This window comes from Notolepis coatsorum, assembly GCF_963971535.1.
Source record: "Notolepis coatsorum genome assembly, chromosome: 9".
Taxonomy (NCBI): domain Eukaryota; kingdom Metazoa; phylum Chordata; class Actinopteri; order Aulopiformes; family Paralepididae; genus Notolepis; species Notolepis coatsorum.
This window is the reverse complement of record NC_140173.1, coordinates 60,261,255-60,279,729: the sequence shown is the minus strand read 5'-3', so window position 1 is coordinate 60,279,729 and position 18,475 is coordinate 60,261,255. Positions and strand designations below refer to the sequence as shown.

Here is an 18,475-nt window from a genome sequence, read left to right as displayed (position 1 = left end):
CGCTACATTCAGCATGCAAAAGAATTCTCCGGCGCTGCACCTGGACCCTAGTCAGCAGCCCTCACTCATGCGATGTAAACCAGGGACTCGAATACGCATGTTGTTGTTGTAGGACATTGATGCCAAGAGCCATCTGTAGCTACTGCTGGATGGCGTTGGGACAACGCCTCAGTGAACTATTTAGTTTACTGCGACATTTCGTAGTGACTAGTTACCTAGCCAACGGAGGTATTATGCACTGGACTATTGCTGGAGGATTTGTTGATGTCGGGAGCTATCCGTAGCTAGCCGGCTGGATAACGTTACACAATGCCTCGTGTATTAAACTAAGTGAATAGTTGACTGGGTCATTTTGTAACGGTAGCTAACCTTATCTCACGAAGGTCCCACACTGACTAGACTAACGTCACGGTGAGGCAATAGCCTCCGTTTACATGCAGGCATACAGAAACAGGTGGGGAGGGGGTAGCAGCAGCAGTGCGCGGTGCGCGCTTCATGTCTGTGCTGAGACAGCGAGTGAGAACTCCGCTAAAGAATTGGATCATGATTTTCGGTTTTCACATGACTATTTGATTGCCCGTCACACGGCGCTCAGACGTCTCAGTGGGAGGCGCCAAACGTAAAAACTGAGCGCAAATGGCGGGTGGCGCTCTCTAGTTTCGGTCCCTGACTGTGCGCGTCAATTGTTTGAACTCCTCCACTCAGCCCCTCGGCACTACCTGTCTATGACAGTCTACTGCCGCAACAACCTGGTCCGATTCACATTCCACCATTCTGAAACCACTTCAATCACTATACAAAACAAGAGATAACAATTCTAGACAAGAAACCATTCAGGTACCATCATCATTGTCACATTCTAAAAAAATATAACCTACTCAGTTGGGAAAACCTGACTCTATATCAAAACGTCTGTCTAGTTTTTAAAATAAAGTGTGGATTGGCTCCTCCTCCTTTGTCCGGTTTCATCAACCTCAAGTCTGCCTCAACCAGGAACACTAGAGGTGCGGCAAGGGGGGACTGTACAATCCCTTAAAAAAATAAATAAAAAAAAAATGTATTTGGCCAGGCCATCTTTTCATACAGAGCATCCCACCAATGGAACTCAATTCCTCAAACAATTAGAGTGTCCACATCATACCATTCATTCAAGTGCAGGGTTAGGGAATGGCTCATTGAAAACCAGCACAGTCAACACTGAGGTGTCTGTGTGTGTATGTGTGTGTGGATATGTGACCTGTATCCCTATCGTCTGTCTATGTGCTTTTGTTGTGTTTTTATTATAATGTTATTTATCTTGATTTTATTCTGTTTTTATTGCTAACCCTTTTCTCACACAGGATTTTAGCCTGTACCTTCTGGCAGGGGGACTGCCAATGGAAATTAGCCTTTTGGCTCAAATTGGGTGCATTTACATTTGTAAAATGTTTTATTAATGTACACTGTCCCCCTTGAACAAATAAAGTAAACCTAAACCTAACCTAAACCTAACCTAAACTGACGTGAGGGTTTGTGCAAAACATCATGATGTCCACGATACGTTTATAAAGTGTACCGTTAATGAACTGTACCCGATATTTATATAATATCGTCATATCGCCCACCCCCCTCATGTACCTACAAAAGAATCCTTTACCTCCGACACTGCTGCTAATTTTTCTGATGCCTTCTCCAGCTCCCCAATCTGTGTCTTGAATGCAAACAGTGTCCCAAATATTAGGGATGCCCCGATCGATCGGCCACCGATCGTTATCGGCCGATAATCAGTATAAATATGCGATCGGGAATTCCGATAATTAGTCATATTCGCCGATCGCGGAAACTGATCAAGTGGATATCTCACTCGCTTGTCTCAGACGCACAGGACCTGCAAACTGCTCCTCCTCCCTAGCCCCGCCCGTACCCGTGTAGAGTTTGTAAACACAGAGGAGGCGGACCTCCTCTGCTGAGTCTAGATAGTGCATTCGACCTGAGCTAACGTTAGCTACCTAGCTATCGTTACTGTTTAAACAAAATTACCCAGTCAACTATTCACTTTTAGTAGGCATTGTCTAACGGTATTTAGCCGGCTAGCTACTGATAGCTCCGGATATCAACAAATGCCCCAGGAAGTCTAGTAGCCCATGTTGATATCTCCGTTAGCTTGCGTTAGCTTGCGTTAGCTGACGTTAGTTCACGGTTCAAAACGAAATGTCCGATTGAACTAACGTCATGTCTTAACGTCATCTAGCCGGCTAGCAGTAGCTACAGATAGCTCCTGATATCAATGTCTTATAACATTGATTGAATGCGTATTCGAGCTGAGGGCTTGCTGAATGTGAAATGACCAAAGCATAACGTTACCAAGGCAATAGGGTCCCGCTGCAGCGCCGGAGAATCCTTTTTGGAGCTAGGGCTACTAGAGTACACACAGACAGTGGAGCCGTTTGCAGATAGCGAGCATTTTGACTTGTTGCGTGGTGGCGATGTCTCGCAGATAATACAAGTACAAGTCTAATTATATAATATATATATTTTATAAAAAAAAAAAAAAAAAAACTTTTTATATAAAATAATTTTTAATTTCTTTTTAATCAAAAACGATCGGTATCGGATCGGTATCGGCCGATATGGCTCACAACGATCGGTATCGGTGGCAAAAAACGTGATCGGGGCATCCCTACCAAATATCGATGACTATCTCTCCATGTTCAATGAGTCATGCACCGATATTTTAAATACTGTAGCACCTTTTAAAACTAAACGCATAAAACCCCTCCCCACACCCTGGCTAAATGAATCCACACGTGCCCTTAGATGTGCATGTAGACGTGCCGAGAGGAAATGGAGGAAGGACAGGTTGCATGTCTCCCTCCAAATCCTACACAGCGCTCTGTCCATCTACCAAGCGGCTGTCAAAATTGCAAAAACAACTTAGGGAGTGCTGGCATGAAGCGCATCTTGTAGATGACAGAAAGAAATCTACAGCCATCTTTTTATCGTTTTTTCCTGCCGCGGTTTGCACATATAGCATATTTTAATACACTTTATTGTATATTAATTATATATATAGTTATTGCTTGACACCACAGTTCGCCCTTTGCTTTTTAGTAGTGTATTCGTGTAGTTATTATTATTAGTGTATTTGTGCTTTGTCGCGAATCTCAATGGCCCGTCTCTTGTGGGTAGAGAGCCAAGACAGGCAGGCAACTCCGGTGTCAGGTTACAAACAGAGTGGTAGATATGAATGGCTGTGATTGGTTGTCTGAAAATGAGCTCAGCGCATCGCTCTGAAAAGTTCAGAAAGTTTCAACTTTAAACGCTGTGTGCGGCCGCACAAAAAAGCTGAAAAAAGAAGCCGACTGCAGCGCATTTCCTATAGGCGGCGCATGCGGCCACATACGCTCCCTCCCCATTGGGATACATTGAAAAAAGACGCTTGCGCCCATAAATATGAGATAGGTGGACCCGGGCCCTTACATTTCCAACCTAGTCACAAAAAATTCCAATAAACCCCAGGCCTGGTTCAAAGTCCTAAACTCCCTCATCAACCCCTGTGCCACTCCCTCTGTCGTACCTTCATTAGCTCTATGTGAAGGCTTGAAGGGGGGCTATGTGAGACTGTTGTTCATTGACTACAGCTCAGCGTTCAACACCATAGTCCCCACCAGACTGGTGGACAAGCTGATCGAGCTAGGTCTGAGCTCCGCCCTGAGCGCCTGGGTACTGGACTTTCTGAGCGAAAGACCCCAGGCGGTCAGGGTGGGGGGTCAGACCTCCAACACCATCACCCTGAGCATCGGGTCCCCCCAGGGCTGTGTTCTGAGCCCCCTGCTGTACTCACTCTACACACACGATTGTGTGGCCAAGTTCAGCTCCAACTCCATAGTGAAGTTCGCAGACGACACGGTGGTGGTGGGGCTGATCTCGGACAACGACGAGAAGGCCTACCGGGAGGAGGTTGAGGTACTGGAACGCTGGTGCCAGGACAACAGCCTGCTCCTGAACATTGGTAAAACCAAGGAGCTGATCGTGGATTATAGGAGAGGACAGCAGGAGACGCACACACCACTGATGATTAACGGGGCCACCGTGGACAGGGTGAGCAGCTTTAAGTACCTGGGGGTCCACATCTCAGAGGACCTGACATGGTCAACACACATAGACACAGTAGTAAAGAAGGCGAAACAGCGCCTCTACCACCTGAGACAGTTAAGGAAGTTCAGAGTATCGGGGAAGATACTCCAGTCCTTCTACTCAGGAGCTGTAGAGAGCATCCTGACCGGAAACATCACTGCCTGGTATGGAAACAGCACGGCACAGGACAAGAAGGCCCTACAGAGAGTGGTGCGCTCAGCCGAGCGTACCACGGGTATTGCACTACCCCCCCTGCAGGTTCTATACAACAAGAGGTGCAAATCCAGAGCCTGCAGGATAATGAAAGACCCTCACCACCCCAACAACAGCCTGTTCCAGCTGCTGAGGTCAGGCAGACGCCTGCGAACCCCAGCTACTAGGACAGAGCGGCTTAGGCTCAGCTTCTTCCCCCAGGCCATCAGAGCCCTGAACAATGAACATTGAGTGCTCAGAACATTGAACTATCCACACACAAGCACACATGAACACACACACGACACGCACGCTGTGCACGCTCACACACGAGCAACCACTTAACACTTTAACATGAGCGGGCACACACTCATGTCGCACACACGCACACTTATGGCCAAAAGGAAAGGACACTTTAAATTAGAATAACAGGAACAGTGTATTGCACTACCAAAGCTAACTAGCATGTCCCATATGCTCTAAATAACTATGTACAGATACCGAGATGTCACTCCATGTTACCTGTTACCTGTTAACTGCACAATGTTGTTTTTTCTTTTTTTGATTCTATTATATGTTGTACCACTGTATTGCACATCGTTGCGGGCAAGACCACCCGCATTTCATTGCAGGGCTGTACGTTAACTTTTTTTGCACATAGCACTGGTGCTACAGAGGTTGATAGTTTTGTAGCACAGGCCAAAATCTTGTAGCACAAGTATAAAACGTGTTATATTTGTAACAGTCACAAATGTGCCTATTGTATTTGTGTTATTTAGTTGCAGTGCCATGTTTGGCTGTCATTTAGTATATCGCCATGTGTTATTATTACTATGATACTCTCATATGCTATTTTCAATTAATATCATAAACAACATAAGGAATATTAGCATAATTTTGAGTGGACTGAAGGAATGAGTCAGCGTTAATAGTTTTAAATGCAAATAATTTATTGAAACATAGAAGTGGGGTCGGTTGGGACACACACACACACACAATGGGGGACCCTGATGTAAACAAGACAAACGTCTATCTCTGGTCTGCATCCCCTTAACAATTGTGTGTATTGAGCCGTACTGTACCCATTCTGCAATCTGTTAAATAAAGTTTTCATTCATTCATTCACACACACTGTTTCAACTCACCACCCCCGCATCATATTGTAGTCTAGTCTGTCTTCAAACTTCCACTCCTCTCGAAACTTGTTTATATTTGAATATCATCATTATCTGTCCATCCTCAGTTTACTATAATATACTCCTGTCCTGAGTCCTGACTAGTGACTTCATCGTCTTTCCAAACGCACGCACGCACGCACACACACAGGGAAGGGGAGAGAGTGCCCCCCCATTTCCCCAGTCCACACTGTCTGCTGGCTCTGCCTCTGATCAGGATTAGCTTGTTAGCTTGCTAACGTTGTAGTGATTGTAATGGTACATAAACGTTAATTTCGGGCGATGTGCGCATAAAGGAATGGCGACGGTGCAAAGCATGTAGATGCATTTGACCCGTTGCGAGAAAGAAAAAACACCACGGACTTATTTCGGGACGTGTAGGCGCACTGCTGTGTTAACGCAGCAGTGCGCACCAACCGACCAACGCGCTGCTCTGCTTGCAGATAATGCAGAAGCACAAGCACGGATAGGGCGGATACGACTCGTCGAGTTGTCACAAGAGTTTTTTCAAAATAAGAGTATCATATGCACCTGAACGTTGCTAGCTTTCGGAGCCTAGCTGGAGCTGCGCGTGGGCAGAAATGAGACCCGCTACAGGATTTTCAAAATAAGAGTATCTATATGAACCGAATCCCTATCGCACCAGTGCTACTGAAGTAAATCCATCCATCGCACAGACAGCTGTTGCTGTAGCACGTGCGATATATATGTCGCACTGTACACCCCTGCATTGTATACCTGTATGCCGTGACAATTAAAACTCTTGACTTGACTTGACTTCCAACATTTCTTCATCAGCAAAGTCTCTGCCCTCAGAGCCTTCTCCACCGCAGCGCCTAGACTGTGGAACAGCCTCCCTCTCAACATACGGGCTGCATACCTGTTCTCCCTGGCCTTCCCCCCCACTTAATCACCACTAGACCTCTGGCCCTTCTATCCTCTTTGTTTTACTGTGTCCTACCTGTTTTTATTACATTAATTGTTTTACTGTGTTTTTAATTTTATATCTTGCATCGTATTATTTTAAATTTTTTTTATCAACCTGCCTGTGAAGCACTTTGGTGCCAGCTGCCGCTGCTTGGAAATGTGCTATATAAATCAAATTGACTTGACTTGACCCCTACTCAAGGTAGAGCAGTTGTCCGGTAGTCAGAAGGTTCTCGGTTCGATTCCCACTCCTCCCGGGCAGCGTGTCGAAGTGTCCTTGAGCAACACACTTAACCCCTACGTGCTCCCGATGTGCAGGTTGGCACCTTACATGGTTGCCTGCGTGTGTGAATGTGAGGAACAAAAATTCAAAGCGCTATATAAATTCACCATTTAGATTTACCAAATCTGAACCTAACTGGACGAGCAAGTTATGGAGCTTATGGATGGACAGACACGAGTGCTTCGCACATGGGTGTGATGGAGATAAGAGCCAGTAGGGGGCAGCTTACCGGTTTGTTCTGGCAGCTGAGGTGCACTGGTGTCCTGGGCTCCGGGAAGGCATCCTTCGCCGGAGTGTCAGGAGGCTTGGCGCTGTGTTCCATCATCTCCTCCAGGGAAAGAAGCTGCTCGTCATCCGATTCCCCGTCACTCTGGGAGATCCGGGTCAGGTCCAGATCCCGATCCAGCTCCAGTTCCAAATCCAGAGGGCCGTTATCCAGAGGGCCCTCGTGACCGCCCGGCTGCGTGGCGGCAAGGTGACGGGAGGTGGAGTCGGCTTTGAGGGCGGCGGCGCCCGCCTTACAAGAGCCATCCTTGCGTATTACCATGGTGAGAAAGCATTTGAGGTTCGTAATCACTCTGTACTTCTCGCTTTTAATCTGCGGGACTAAGGAGACGCTGCCTTTCATATGTCGTCTTACTACGTCAGGTTTCAACCGCTCCAGTCTTACAATTGCTGTGGCAAAGATTTTTGGGTGACGTACTGATAAGGTAGGAGACACCTTGACACCCTTTACAGTGCAGATCACAGTTTTTTTGGCGTTGGGAGTCGTGCTAAAGGGTGGTCCAGCTGAAGTGGTCAGAACTAAACTGGAGCCAGCGGCCACTGCGCCGTGAGAACAATGTTTGTGTGAAGCAGCAGCAGGGGACTTGTGTGCCTCCTTGGTGCCCTGCTTCTCCAGTCCACGCGGGGAGAGAGACACGGGGGCGTCTGGGGTGAACAGCTCACTTACATCATCAGGTAGAACTGGTTTCTGCGGGTAGGCGGTTGGACTCCGTTCTAAACTGCGCCTGTGGGGAACACCGGGGTTCGGTTTCGGGGTCAGTCTGGGAGTCCTACCGTCTGTGACATCACAAGGCATCAATTTCACATGGGATTTCTTTCTGCAAACTGCTCCGCTAGTCTCTCCACTACCGTCAGCCTGGCTCAGGGGTTGCACCTCTAAGGCTGGATTGGTCAGGTGTGTATGACCAGTCTGTCGGCTGCCTGATGGGATATTGACCTTCAAGTCTGTGTCAACAACTCCATTTTGGCCCGTGAACACTGGGTGACGTACTGATAAGGTAGGAGACACCTTGACATCCTTTACAGTGCAGATCACAGTTTTTTTGGCGTTGGGAGTCGTGCTAAAGGGTGGTCCAGCTGAAGTGGTCAGAACTAAACTGGAGCCGGCGGCCACTGCGCCGTGAGAACAATGTTTGTGTGAAGCAGCAGCAGGGGACTTGTGTGCCTCCTTGGTGCCCTGCTTCTCCAGTCCACGCGGGGAGGAAGACACGGGGGCATCTGGGGTGAACAGCTCACTTACATCGTCAGGTAGAACTGGTTTCTGCCGGTAGGCGGTTGGACTCCGTTCTAAAATGCGCCTGTGGGGAACACCGGGGTTCGGTTTCGGGGTCAGTCTGGGAGTCCTACCGTCTGTGACATCACAAGGCATCAATTTCACAAGGGATTTCTTTCTGCAAACTGCTCCGCTAGTCTCTCCACTACTGTCAGCCTGGCTCAGGGGTTGCACCTCTAAGGCTGGATTGGTCAGGTGTGTATGACCAGTCTGTCGGCTGCCTGATGGGATATTGACCTTCAAGTCTGTGTCAACAACTCCATTTTGGCCCGTGAACACTGGTCTTGCAGGAAAGTCTAGAGGGCTTACGCTAGCCCTCCTCTTCTCTTCCTCAGTCTTGCTCTTAAAATGTTCTCCGTTCTGCGTTACGAGAGAGGTAGATTCCTTAGGCATCCGAGTGGTTTTCATACTCGCTGGCTCCACTCCTGGCAGCTGCCTGCCTGAATGAGACAATGAGTGGCTGTGGGCTTGGTCAGCAGTACAGTTTGGGGTCCGCGCTGGGCCAGAAGGTGTGTCATTGAGGTGCAGTCTCTTGGCACTCTTCAGCCCAGCTTCGCCATCCTGAGAGGTCCTGCGTCTCTTCAGAGACAGGCATTTCCGGCTCCCTAGGGCAAAGACAGCGGCGGATCAACAACTCATCTTTGTTACAGTACAATAATTGCAAAAACTGATTTGTAGGGTATAATTAGGGCTGCATAGTTAAATCGACATGTAATTCTGTTGCTCTGTTGTTCTATAAAGTAACTTTGTAAAGTCAAAGTGTTAAGAGTGATGCACTGCTCTGTCGTTCTATAAAGTGTTAAGAGCGATGCGCTGCTCTGTTCTATAAAGTCTTAAGAGTGATGCGCTGCTCTGATGTTCTATAAAGTGTTAAGAGCGATGCGCTGCTCTGTTCTATAAAGTGTAAGAGCGATGCGCTGCTCTGATGTTCTATAAAGTCTTAACTCATTCAGCGCCGGGGATTAGGGCCCTGTGGTCGCATTGCCAAACATTAAAATATAGGACTGAGTCACCTCGTTTGTAGAGCTATAACTATATTCTATATTATAGCTATGGATACAATACTATGGCCCATTTGACATCACCCATCTATCGTTCAAAATGTGAGATAGAATAAATGTTTCTATCGATATGTTCCCGTGTTATACCGTGGTGAATATAAGTATGGTTTTAGAGTGGTCTAGGGTAATTCATGAAATCCTGAGTTAAAGCCCTATACGATTCCACTATAGACGTTGCCTGTATATGCTATTATTCCGAAATCAAATCTATATCATAGCTATTATTTTCCATCATGAATGCATGAAGGGGGGGGGGGGGGTAGTATCTGATTATTTGATTGTCAGTAACGGCATTCGCATTGAACACTAAAAACGGTTATCAGCCCGATCGGTATGAAAGCATTGCAGGATCAAGCAAAAATGTACGTCAAATCGCCCTTACCTGTGGCCGGGAGTATTCCAAAAATAATATTCTAATTGTTTGATCGCCATCTGGTATATCCAATGTCCATTTCGTCGACGGCATAATTCACCACAACATATGGATCGGAGATATTTGACGCGCTTCGATGGGACCGGGAGAACCGCTCCACTCGCCCGACAAGGAAAAGTGAAACCGGAGAGCTGGGGCCGTCTCACAGAGAAAGATACAAGGGTAGAAAGGGTGCTCGATACCGCCACCTAGCGTGATGCCGTGCGCCTGTAATGAATAGAAATATCAAATAAAAGAAATAACAATCAAATAACGAGTCTACTCACTGTTGGTGTTCAACGATTGGCGGCCAATAATGAGTATACTTGTCATTGGCGGGGAATGTGTTAAGAGTGATGCACTGCTCTATTCTATAAAGTGTTAAGAGTGATGCACTGCTCTGTTGTTCTATAAAGTGTTAAGAGTGATGCACTGCTCTGTTGTTCTATAAAGTGTTAACACTTTCAATGCCGGAGCTTGGTGCACGATTTAGTGCACCATTTTGAAAAACGCTAGTTTTTTTTAAGTTTCAGGAAAATAAAGATTCTGTGATAATCGCCCTTTACTGGAATATTCTGGAATACACAAAAAACAGTCATTTTGTACGAGGAAGTCAGAGGTAAGCGACAGCTGTGATTGGAGGATCAAGAAAAGGGGCAGGGTTTGAGACAGGTCTATTGCATGCTTTTGCAGAGGACAAGAAGCCTTCAGTCGACTCCTTCAGACATTAAGCACCCCCCACAGCCCAAATGGAATGATAAAAGATAAAAAAAAAAAAAAAAAAGAAAAAGAAATTATACTTTTTTTTTTAAGTCGACCAATAGTCGACTAACGGCAAATTTTGGCCAATCCTAGTCGACCATCCAAATCCTTAGTCGGGGACAGCCCTAAAAGGTGCTATACATATATAAAGTTTATTATAATAATTATTATTATCATCAATAGAACAATGTGGGAAAACAGCCGTATTCATACCTGAAATTGTCGTTTGGTCTGAAGGTGTTCCACTGTGTTGTTGGGAAGCATGGTCCTGACAAAGAAAACAATCATCCATAAGAAACACATTTGCGTCAGTGATTCAAAGTGCATTCTACCGCAAATCTCCAAGACAAGAACACTAATGTGAATCATATGCATGACGGTTAATAACTTGGGGCTGAACATGAATTGACTGTGAATAACACCATGCTAAAATTTACCAGACATAAAAAAAATCTAAGCAAATTAATAAAAGGAAGATGATTAAACAGAAGGTTTTGTAGATACAGTACTGAATTCTGCCATCCGGACACATGCAATTTGAAATATGATTATAGAATAATAATCAGGCCTATAAATTACCTTATTATGGCCAAGTCGCACATCTATGGATCGGGCCAAATCTCCCCTTTCCAATGGCAGAGTTCAATCTGGATTTAGTATCACCAGGCGTGATTCACAAACCATGAATGAAATCTACTGTAAGTACACTTTATAATGTAAATTTCGCCACCATTTTTCATCAGATTGCAACGCCGTTTTTTGCTAGACGTTCGCAGAAAGAGGCAGGCCTTAATTTCACAAACTGGCCAATTGTAATTGTCATTGATTGATTGATTTTATTTAGACATAAACATATACAGATCACATGAGTATTTGCTTTGTCAGGGTGAAACTGTGGTGGATTAACGTAATTCACACACTGAAGTTGAAACTGTCTATAGGTTGCGGGGTCCGGGGACGATTTAGCGTGTGGTACCTTCTCGACTACCTCAGTCGAATCGAGTTGATGATAACATGGAGTAGCTTTAGCTAACGCTATCATAGCATCATGATCTGTAATGCCAACTGGACAACGCCAGCCCCGCCTGCCAACGCCATATAGATAGCGAACGTTAACGTTTGCAAACGAAGCCAACGTCATCCAGCCGACACCACAGATCTAGATATGACAACGTTAGCTAACGCTAAAGCCAACGAGAGGGAAACGTCAGTGTTTCCCCTATATGCATTCAGCAGCGGCGCTGCTGAATTAGGACCGCCGCTGCTATGAACTAGACTATAAAAAAAAGTATATTATAAAAAATAAATAAAAAGTATAATATTTTTAAAAAAAAATTATCATTTCATTTGGGCTGTGGGGGGTGCTTAATGTAAAATACTGACCTGAGGAAAAGGCTGCAGGGAGAAAGCACTGGAGTCTAGTCGATTGTGTTTTGAGCACAAAGTTCATCATAGATCTAGCCTCTTTATTTTGCTCTCAAAGTGCACCAGATTGATGCATTTAACTTAAAATGTAGGACCCCCCTAGAGGCACAGCACCACTGCTGAATTTTTTTTCAGGGGAAACACTGAACTTTAATGTAGTCAGTGTAGCGGGAGGTAGCACTTAATTTGCATTGGCAAGAGTTTATCTCATTCTATATCACGGCACGAAAAATAAAAATACAACTTTTTTTTGCAACCTTGTATTGGAAGCCGGCCTGTATTTGTCTGCATGTATCAAACCCCCGGCTTATATAAGAGGCCCGTCCTTTATTAGAGTACCCTCCACTATTAGAGGATTTACGGTATCTATACTTGATAACCCTAGTGATCTGCTGCTCTCACTGCCTATCTATCTACACTTGATAACCCTAGTGATCTGCTGCTCTCGCTGCCTATCTATCTACACTTGATAACACTGGTGATATGCTGCTCTTGCTGCCTATGTATCTACACTTGATAACACTGGTGATATGCTGCCTATCTATCTACACTTGATAACACTGGTGATATGCTGCTCTCGCTGCCTATGTATCTACACTTGATAACACTGGTGATATGCTGCCCATCTATCTACACTTGATAACACTGGTGATATGCCGACTCTCGTTGCCTATCTATCTACACGCTGGGTTGTGATGGCCATTGGGTTTCTCCATTGAGCATTTATCCTTAACATTAGGGCACAAGTATCTTGCGTTTTATTATAAATGTAAATGCGGGTACTCGCTCTGGGGAAACATTACTCGTGCCCATCTCTAGAAGGAACTATACCTGGCGAGCTGCCGCGGGACTCCGCATGGGGGGGGAAAGTGGACCGCCGCTCCTGCTGGGAAACTGGGGGGACGAGGAGGCTTGGGAGCACCGCGGGCCACACTGGCTGCCGTTACCAACAGGACTCCAGGGCTGCGAGTGAGACGGGGCTGATGACAAGACACTTTCCTGACTTCTGCAGCTGTGGGGCTGGCCGGCAGGTCCAGAGCTTCTGACGTCCTTACATCCAACCTGTCTCAATAAATGCTCAAAGTCACTACAGGTCAACATCACATAAAAAAAATTAAAAACTTTATATTAAAGGGGAACTATCTTATAAATGGCCTTTTTCAGTGTTTAGCATTGTTTCCTAGCTATGTGGACTTATATTAATATGATCTATGTCTCTAATTCTCATATTGGCGCATTCTTCCAATTCTCCTCTCACAATATTCACCCTCACTGAACTGAGTCATCTGAAAATTTGCTGATTTGTGATGTCAGAGAGACACCGCTGCATGATAATGTTCAGGCGAGGCAGTGGTTTACCATTGTGGTTGGAGCCTAGGCTCAAAACGGCTTAAGATCTTGAGGTAGAAAAATGCTGTTTTTGAGGACTTGATTAGAAATACAAAACAATGAATTAAAAAACATTTTAAATTACAGAGGTGTTCCATAAACTCACAGGAATCGTGTAAAAGTGCCCAAATAGTGAAAGAAATAGTGAAAGAAATAGTGAAATAGTTCCCCTTTAAGTAAGTACCAATGTCAGGGCCGGGGCGATTAATCCAGTTTCAATTTAAAATGTTGGTTTCCCACAATCATGATCAGAGAGACAGTTGTCCAGTGTTGAGTGTGCAACACAAACCAGCCTGAAGCTAGAGCCATATGGAATCCGCGATCACGGAATCACGGACGGAATCGCGGAATTGAGCAATAAAAATGGAATCAACTATAAAAAATTAAATAAATTAATTTTCTTTACTTTTTTTTTTATGTTGTGGGACTTGTACAGCACTTTGTTCAACTTTGTCAGTGCTGTAAAGTTTAAACCTTTTTAAATCTTAGACAAACAAAACACTTTGCTTTCATGAAATATTGTAAGCCGTCATTTGAGGCTTTATAAAAGCAGCACAATGAACACAAATCTGTCAGTGCAGAGTCCGACCTCATCTTAAATAACAAACAGCATTGCTTGTTGTAATTAACAAAGAGAGGCAGAGTTGATTTTGCAAAAATATATATAATTTCTTTATTTAATTTTTTTTTATAATAATCGAATTTTATTTTCATATTCGAATCCCATGCCCATCGAACGAAGCTTTGAAGTATTTAAGACAGCCCTATTAAATGGACTGTTGTATCTTATTAAATTGTGGACATTTATTCATTCCCACTTATTAGACACTATTTCTGATGGTAAAATGAGCGTACAAAGCAAAATACAGAATTCTGAAATATTAAAACGGAAAAAACGGAATTTGGAAAGAAATTTAATGGAATTTGGGGAAAAATTTAACGGATTTCATATGGCTCTACCTGAAGCCTACATCTCACTTCAGAAACCAAGACCAGCATCACTTTATAGCAAACAGAATGATCATTTATACACAAAATTAGTAAGACTCCAAATTCAGAATAATTAAAAAAAACTAAATGATTTTATGAGGCCCTAATGGGTTTCCGTTGTCCGGTAATTACCGTTTTTTTACCGGGGAAAACTGTTGAAGTCCGACATATTTAAATATCTCCGGTCATAATGTCCTGTGAAAATAATTCCCTCCAAGCACAATTTGAATTGTATTAAAATAGTTACATTTGTTTCATTGTTGCTTCACCAAGCAGGTCTAATAATGCCAACCCGTGTTCCTATATCATATCACGCGCACAGCAAGTTTCAATTTCAGTTCCTGAAAGGAGCTTGATGCTGGATTAGCGAGAAGCATGCAACTGCAGAGCCGCAGATCTCACAGCTGTGCCCGCACAGTGCAATACTCCAATTCAGCCATTGGGTGGGTGGCGCTGCTGAGCAGTCCCCAGACCGGACCCGAGAGTGCCGCTGGCTCTGCGGCTCTGCAGTTGCATACTATTGGGATTCGTTTATCGCTTCGTTGGAAGGCGGAGATAGATTTCAGTGAACCCCACGATAATGTTGCAGTCTCTCTCTGCCAAATTTCTCAGTTCTTCGCTTGATATAATTAATACAAATGTCCAATATAACGGAATTCGTTAGCTCATAAAAATGTGATTATAACAGCCTGCTGTTTAATGTCGGGGCGACTGCCCACAGACACCTATTTGATTTCAAGTCAGCAGCAGCACAGAGTCTCGAGGGACTTATTATTTTATTTGGAATATAATGACTGTATACGCAAAAGTAGCCTAGTTTTAAGTTAAAATATTATAAATCTACATGCCTTGAGGATGTCATTCTTTATATAGCCTGCCTATCAATTGTTTTTAAGCTCCTCTCACATTTGTCCGGGAGATTGAAATCTTGCAGGACACGGAGACCGGCACCAATATTTTCTAACGGAAACCCTCATGGGCAAATATTTTATATAGGTCCACACACATCTATACAAATATATATATACATTAGGGCTGCCACATTATTTATACGAGATTCGAACTTGAAGGGAGAAATTCGATTTTTTTTTAAATGTTTTATTTTATTTATATTATAAAAATAAAAATAAACAGTCAGGTCATATAGGTGAGACTGTGCTGAAAAGAATACCAAACATACAATGGTAAAAAGAAATTGTAAAAAATTTGAAAATAGCTTTTTTTAGGTTTATTTTTATTTTATCCTTTACACTGAAATTCTAATTCGAACTCGTCTACAATTCTGCAGCGAATTTCTAATTAGATTTTTTGTTAAAGTGACAGCCCCAATATATATATATATATATACACACACACCACTAATACTAGAGCTTTCCTCCTCATTGATAAATCCCAGTCAACAAATTTTTAGCAGACAACTACATTTTAATGACAAATTAGTCATCTGCTGGAAGCATGTATCCGCCTCTGGCATTACAATAATATTATAATAATAATATTCAAAGTTTTAGTCTCATACTAGACGTAAAGACATGGGTTTTCTGCATCACTGCAGTCATTTGCAGACAACAATGAGGAAAGCATTTTATTGATGATTGATGATTAAATTGATAGCTGAAATGTCTTTAATTTAAGACAGTCCCAAATGTTTTACAAAATGTCATTAACCTCTTAAGCCCGGAGCTCTATTTTCTGAAAATCCGCCTAAAATACATACCTAAGTAAATGGAATATTGCTCCACTTCTACAAGGGCCATTTGCATATTCTTGGTATCTAGGGACATCTATGGACCTCAGTGAATGTATTCCCAGTGTCAGAAATATTGTGTCTATTACTAGGCTTGCTTAAATTGTGATGAAACAACACAAAGGAGAATATGAATTATGATTTTTCTTTGCATATTTGACAGTGAATAACACCATGCTAAAAATGACCAGACATGAAAAACTGCCACTGAGCTCGTTCAGTACCTTCGTGAGATCAGGTGTACAAAACATCTAAGGAAATGAATAAAGGGAAGATGATTAAACAGAAGGTTTTGTAGATGCAGTACTGAATTCTCCCATCCGGACCAATGCAATTTGTAATATTATAGAATATACAATAGCAGGCTTATAAATTACCTTATTATAGCCAATTCGCACATTTATGGATTGTGCCTAATCTTATCTTTTAAATGCCCAAGTTCAATTTGGATTTAGTATCACCAGGCTTGCATAAGAACAGATAATGAAATCTACTGTATGTACAGTAGCTTTCTTATTTTTGCCAGAGTGCCGCCATTTTGAAACCGATTGTTGCTAAATGCTAAAAAATAGGGGAGACAAACTAACTGTGCTCCAATATATGCCAATAACGCTCAGTTTTGTGGTATATTATCCAGAGTAATAAGAGATATTAAAGAAATTCATACAGAACCCATTTGCTTTTTTTGACCTAGAGACCTCTGGGAAGTGTATTTCTGAAAAATTCATTGAAAGCTCTAGTTGTCCTCTTCAAAATGGCGTAAAAAAAACTACAATTACCGAAGTCACTTTTATCAAATGACAGACTTTCGCGATCAAAACAATAGAAAAACGAATACTAAAATCACACTAATAACACTTTAACCTATTGGTAAACTAACGTATTGATGATAATATACATTATAACTGCTGTTGTGACATGGTTATGATGTTTATACTTGAATACGTTAATAAAAAAAACAATCATTTTGTCAGACAGTCTGGAGAGATTGATTTATGACGGGCCGGACCGCACGGGCGGAAGAGGTTAAAGTAATGTCAACATGCTAAAGCAAAAAGGTATACCTCATTGAGCTCCGGTCTCTGTGTAAATCCGTATTCCCTCTCTCTGGTCTGGAAAGGGACCTGATCTCTTCTGTCAGGATATTGGCCAATACCCCTCCTAGAAGTGGGGCCAGAGGCCTGAGAGCCATTGGGAGTCATAGAAGTGGGATGGAGCCTCCTCGCCGGGGAGCTGAGGTTGTTCAGGTTGCTTGGGACTGATCCTGGGGAACCAACTGGCCATCGAGAATGAGGAGATGACTGTGGTGGACCTGGTCTGCCCCAATTAGGGGACTGTGGTGGACCTGGTCTGCCCCAAGCAGGGGACTGGGGGGGACCTGGTCTGCCCCAAGCAGGGGACTGGGGGGGACCTGGTCTGTCCTGAGCAGGAGACTGTGGTGGACCTGGTCTGTCCCAAGCAGGGGACTGTGGTGGACCTGGTCTGCCCGAAGCAGGGGACTGTGGTGGACCTGGTCTGTCCCAAGGAGGGGGCTGCGAATAACCTTGTCTGCCCCAAGAAGGGGACTGTGGTGACTCTGGCCTGCCCCAGGGTGTGGACTGTGTAGGTCCTGGTCTGCCCCTGTTGCACATCTCAGGGCTGTGCGGGGGTACCATCCTTCCGGGGGGCAAGTTGGAGAGCCGGTTAGGGACCTGGGAGGACTTCATGGGTGTCTTCTGTAGGGAGGGGGCCGGCTGCTGAGGGACATCAAGCGGAGTGGAGTCTCTCACTGAACCAGAGAAGGGAAGAAAAATAGTTACAGTGCCCCTTCCAAGTCTACACCCCAATAGGGAGGTGTAGTCTGACGTCACTGGTTGTTCCACCCGTATAGGGATTTATCGTTGGGGAAATGGATTATCGGCTATTGTAACAATTCTGCCGCATGAACATTGGCAAGCTTTCCATTTTTGCACAAAATGAGTTCCCTTCTACCACTAACATTATTGTTTAAGCATTTTTGGTTGAAATAAAAGGTAGTTATAAGGTTTTTAATTTGTTGTAAAAAAAGAACTACATTTACCAGTACATTTACCATTTGCCTGTTGTTCAGTAGCCAGTAGGCAGCCTGTTAGGCTGTCGCCAAACAACGTCACGGCAAGCTGATATCAAGCTAGCTAGCTAACGTTAAGATTACCTAATTAACACTATGATCGCCGTGGACGAGTTAACACGTCATTCCTAGCCATGCTCATTCTGCCGAAGACGCCGTAACTCGTCTTTGATGTCAATATTTCAAAAATCTGTCATCGAAATCATATTTCCTTTCCGGAGCCCTGAGACACACTGCAAAGCTCCACTCAACTCTCTAGCGGTTCAAGAACGCCATCTGGTGGCCGATCGGCAGATCGCCAGCCGGAAATTAACCTTTGAACCGGTAATGCTCATCCATATGTGGTCCG

The 18,475-nt window shown here is 44.0% G+C and overlaps 1 protein-coding gene across 4 annotated transcripts in view; it reads right to left on the bottom strand.

The window, feature by feature from the left end:
• Positions 1-18,475, bottom strand: part of slf2 (SMC5-SMC6 complex localization factor 2) — a 140,162-nt gene that overhangs the window by 108,286 nt on the left and 13,401 nt on the right. For all 4 annotated transcript variants that reach the window (XM_084322171.1, XM_084322173.1, XM_084322172.1 and 1 more), the window contains exons 3-6: positions 17,102-17,805; positions 12,743-12,973; positions 10,700-10,754; positions 6,923-8,856 (exon numbers count right to left, since the gene is read on the bottom strand). In XM_084322171.1, the coding sequence (XP_084178297.1) occupies positions 6,923-8,856; positions 10,700-10,754; positions 12,743-12,973; positions 17,102-17,805 (2,924 nt within the window). The remainder of the gene's footprint in view (positions 1-6,922; positions 8,857-10,699; positions 10,755-12,742; positions 12,974-17,101; positions 17,806-18,475) is intronic.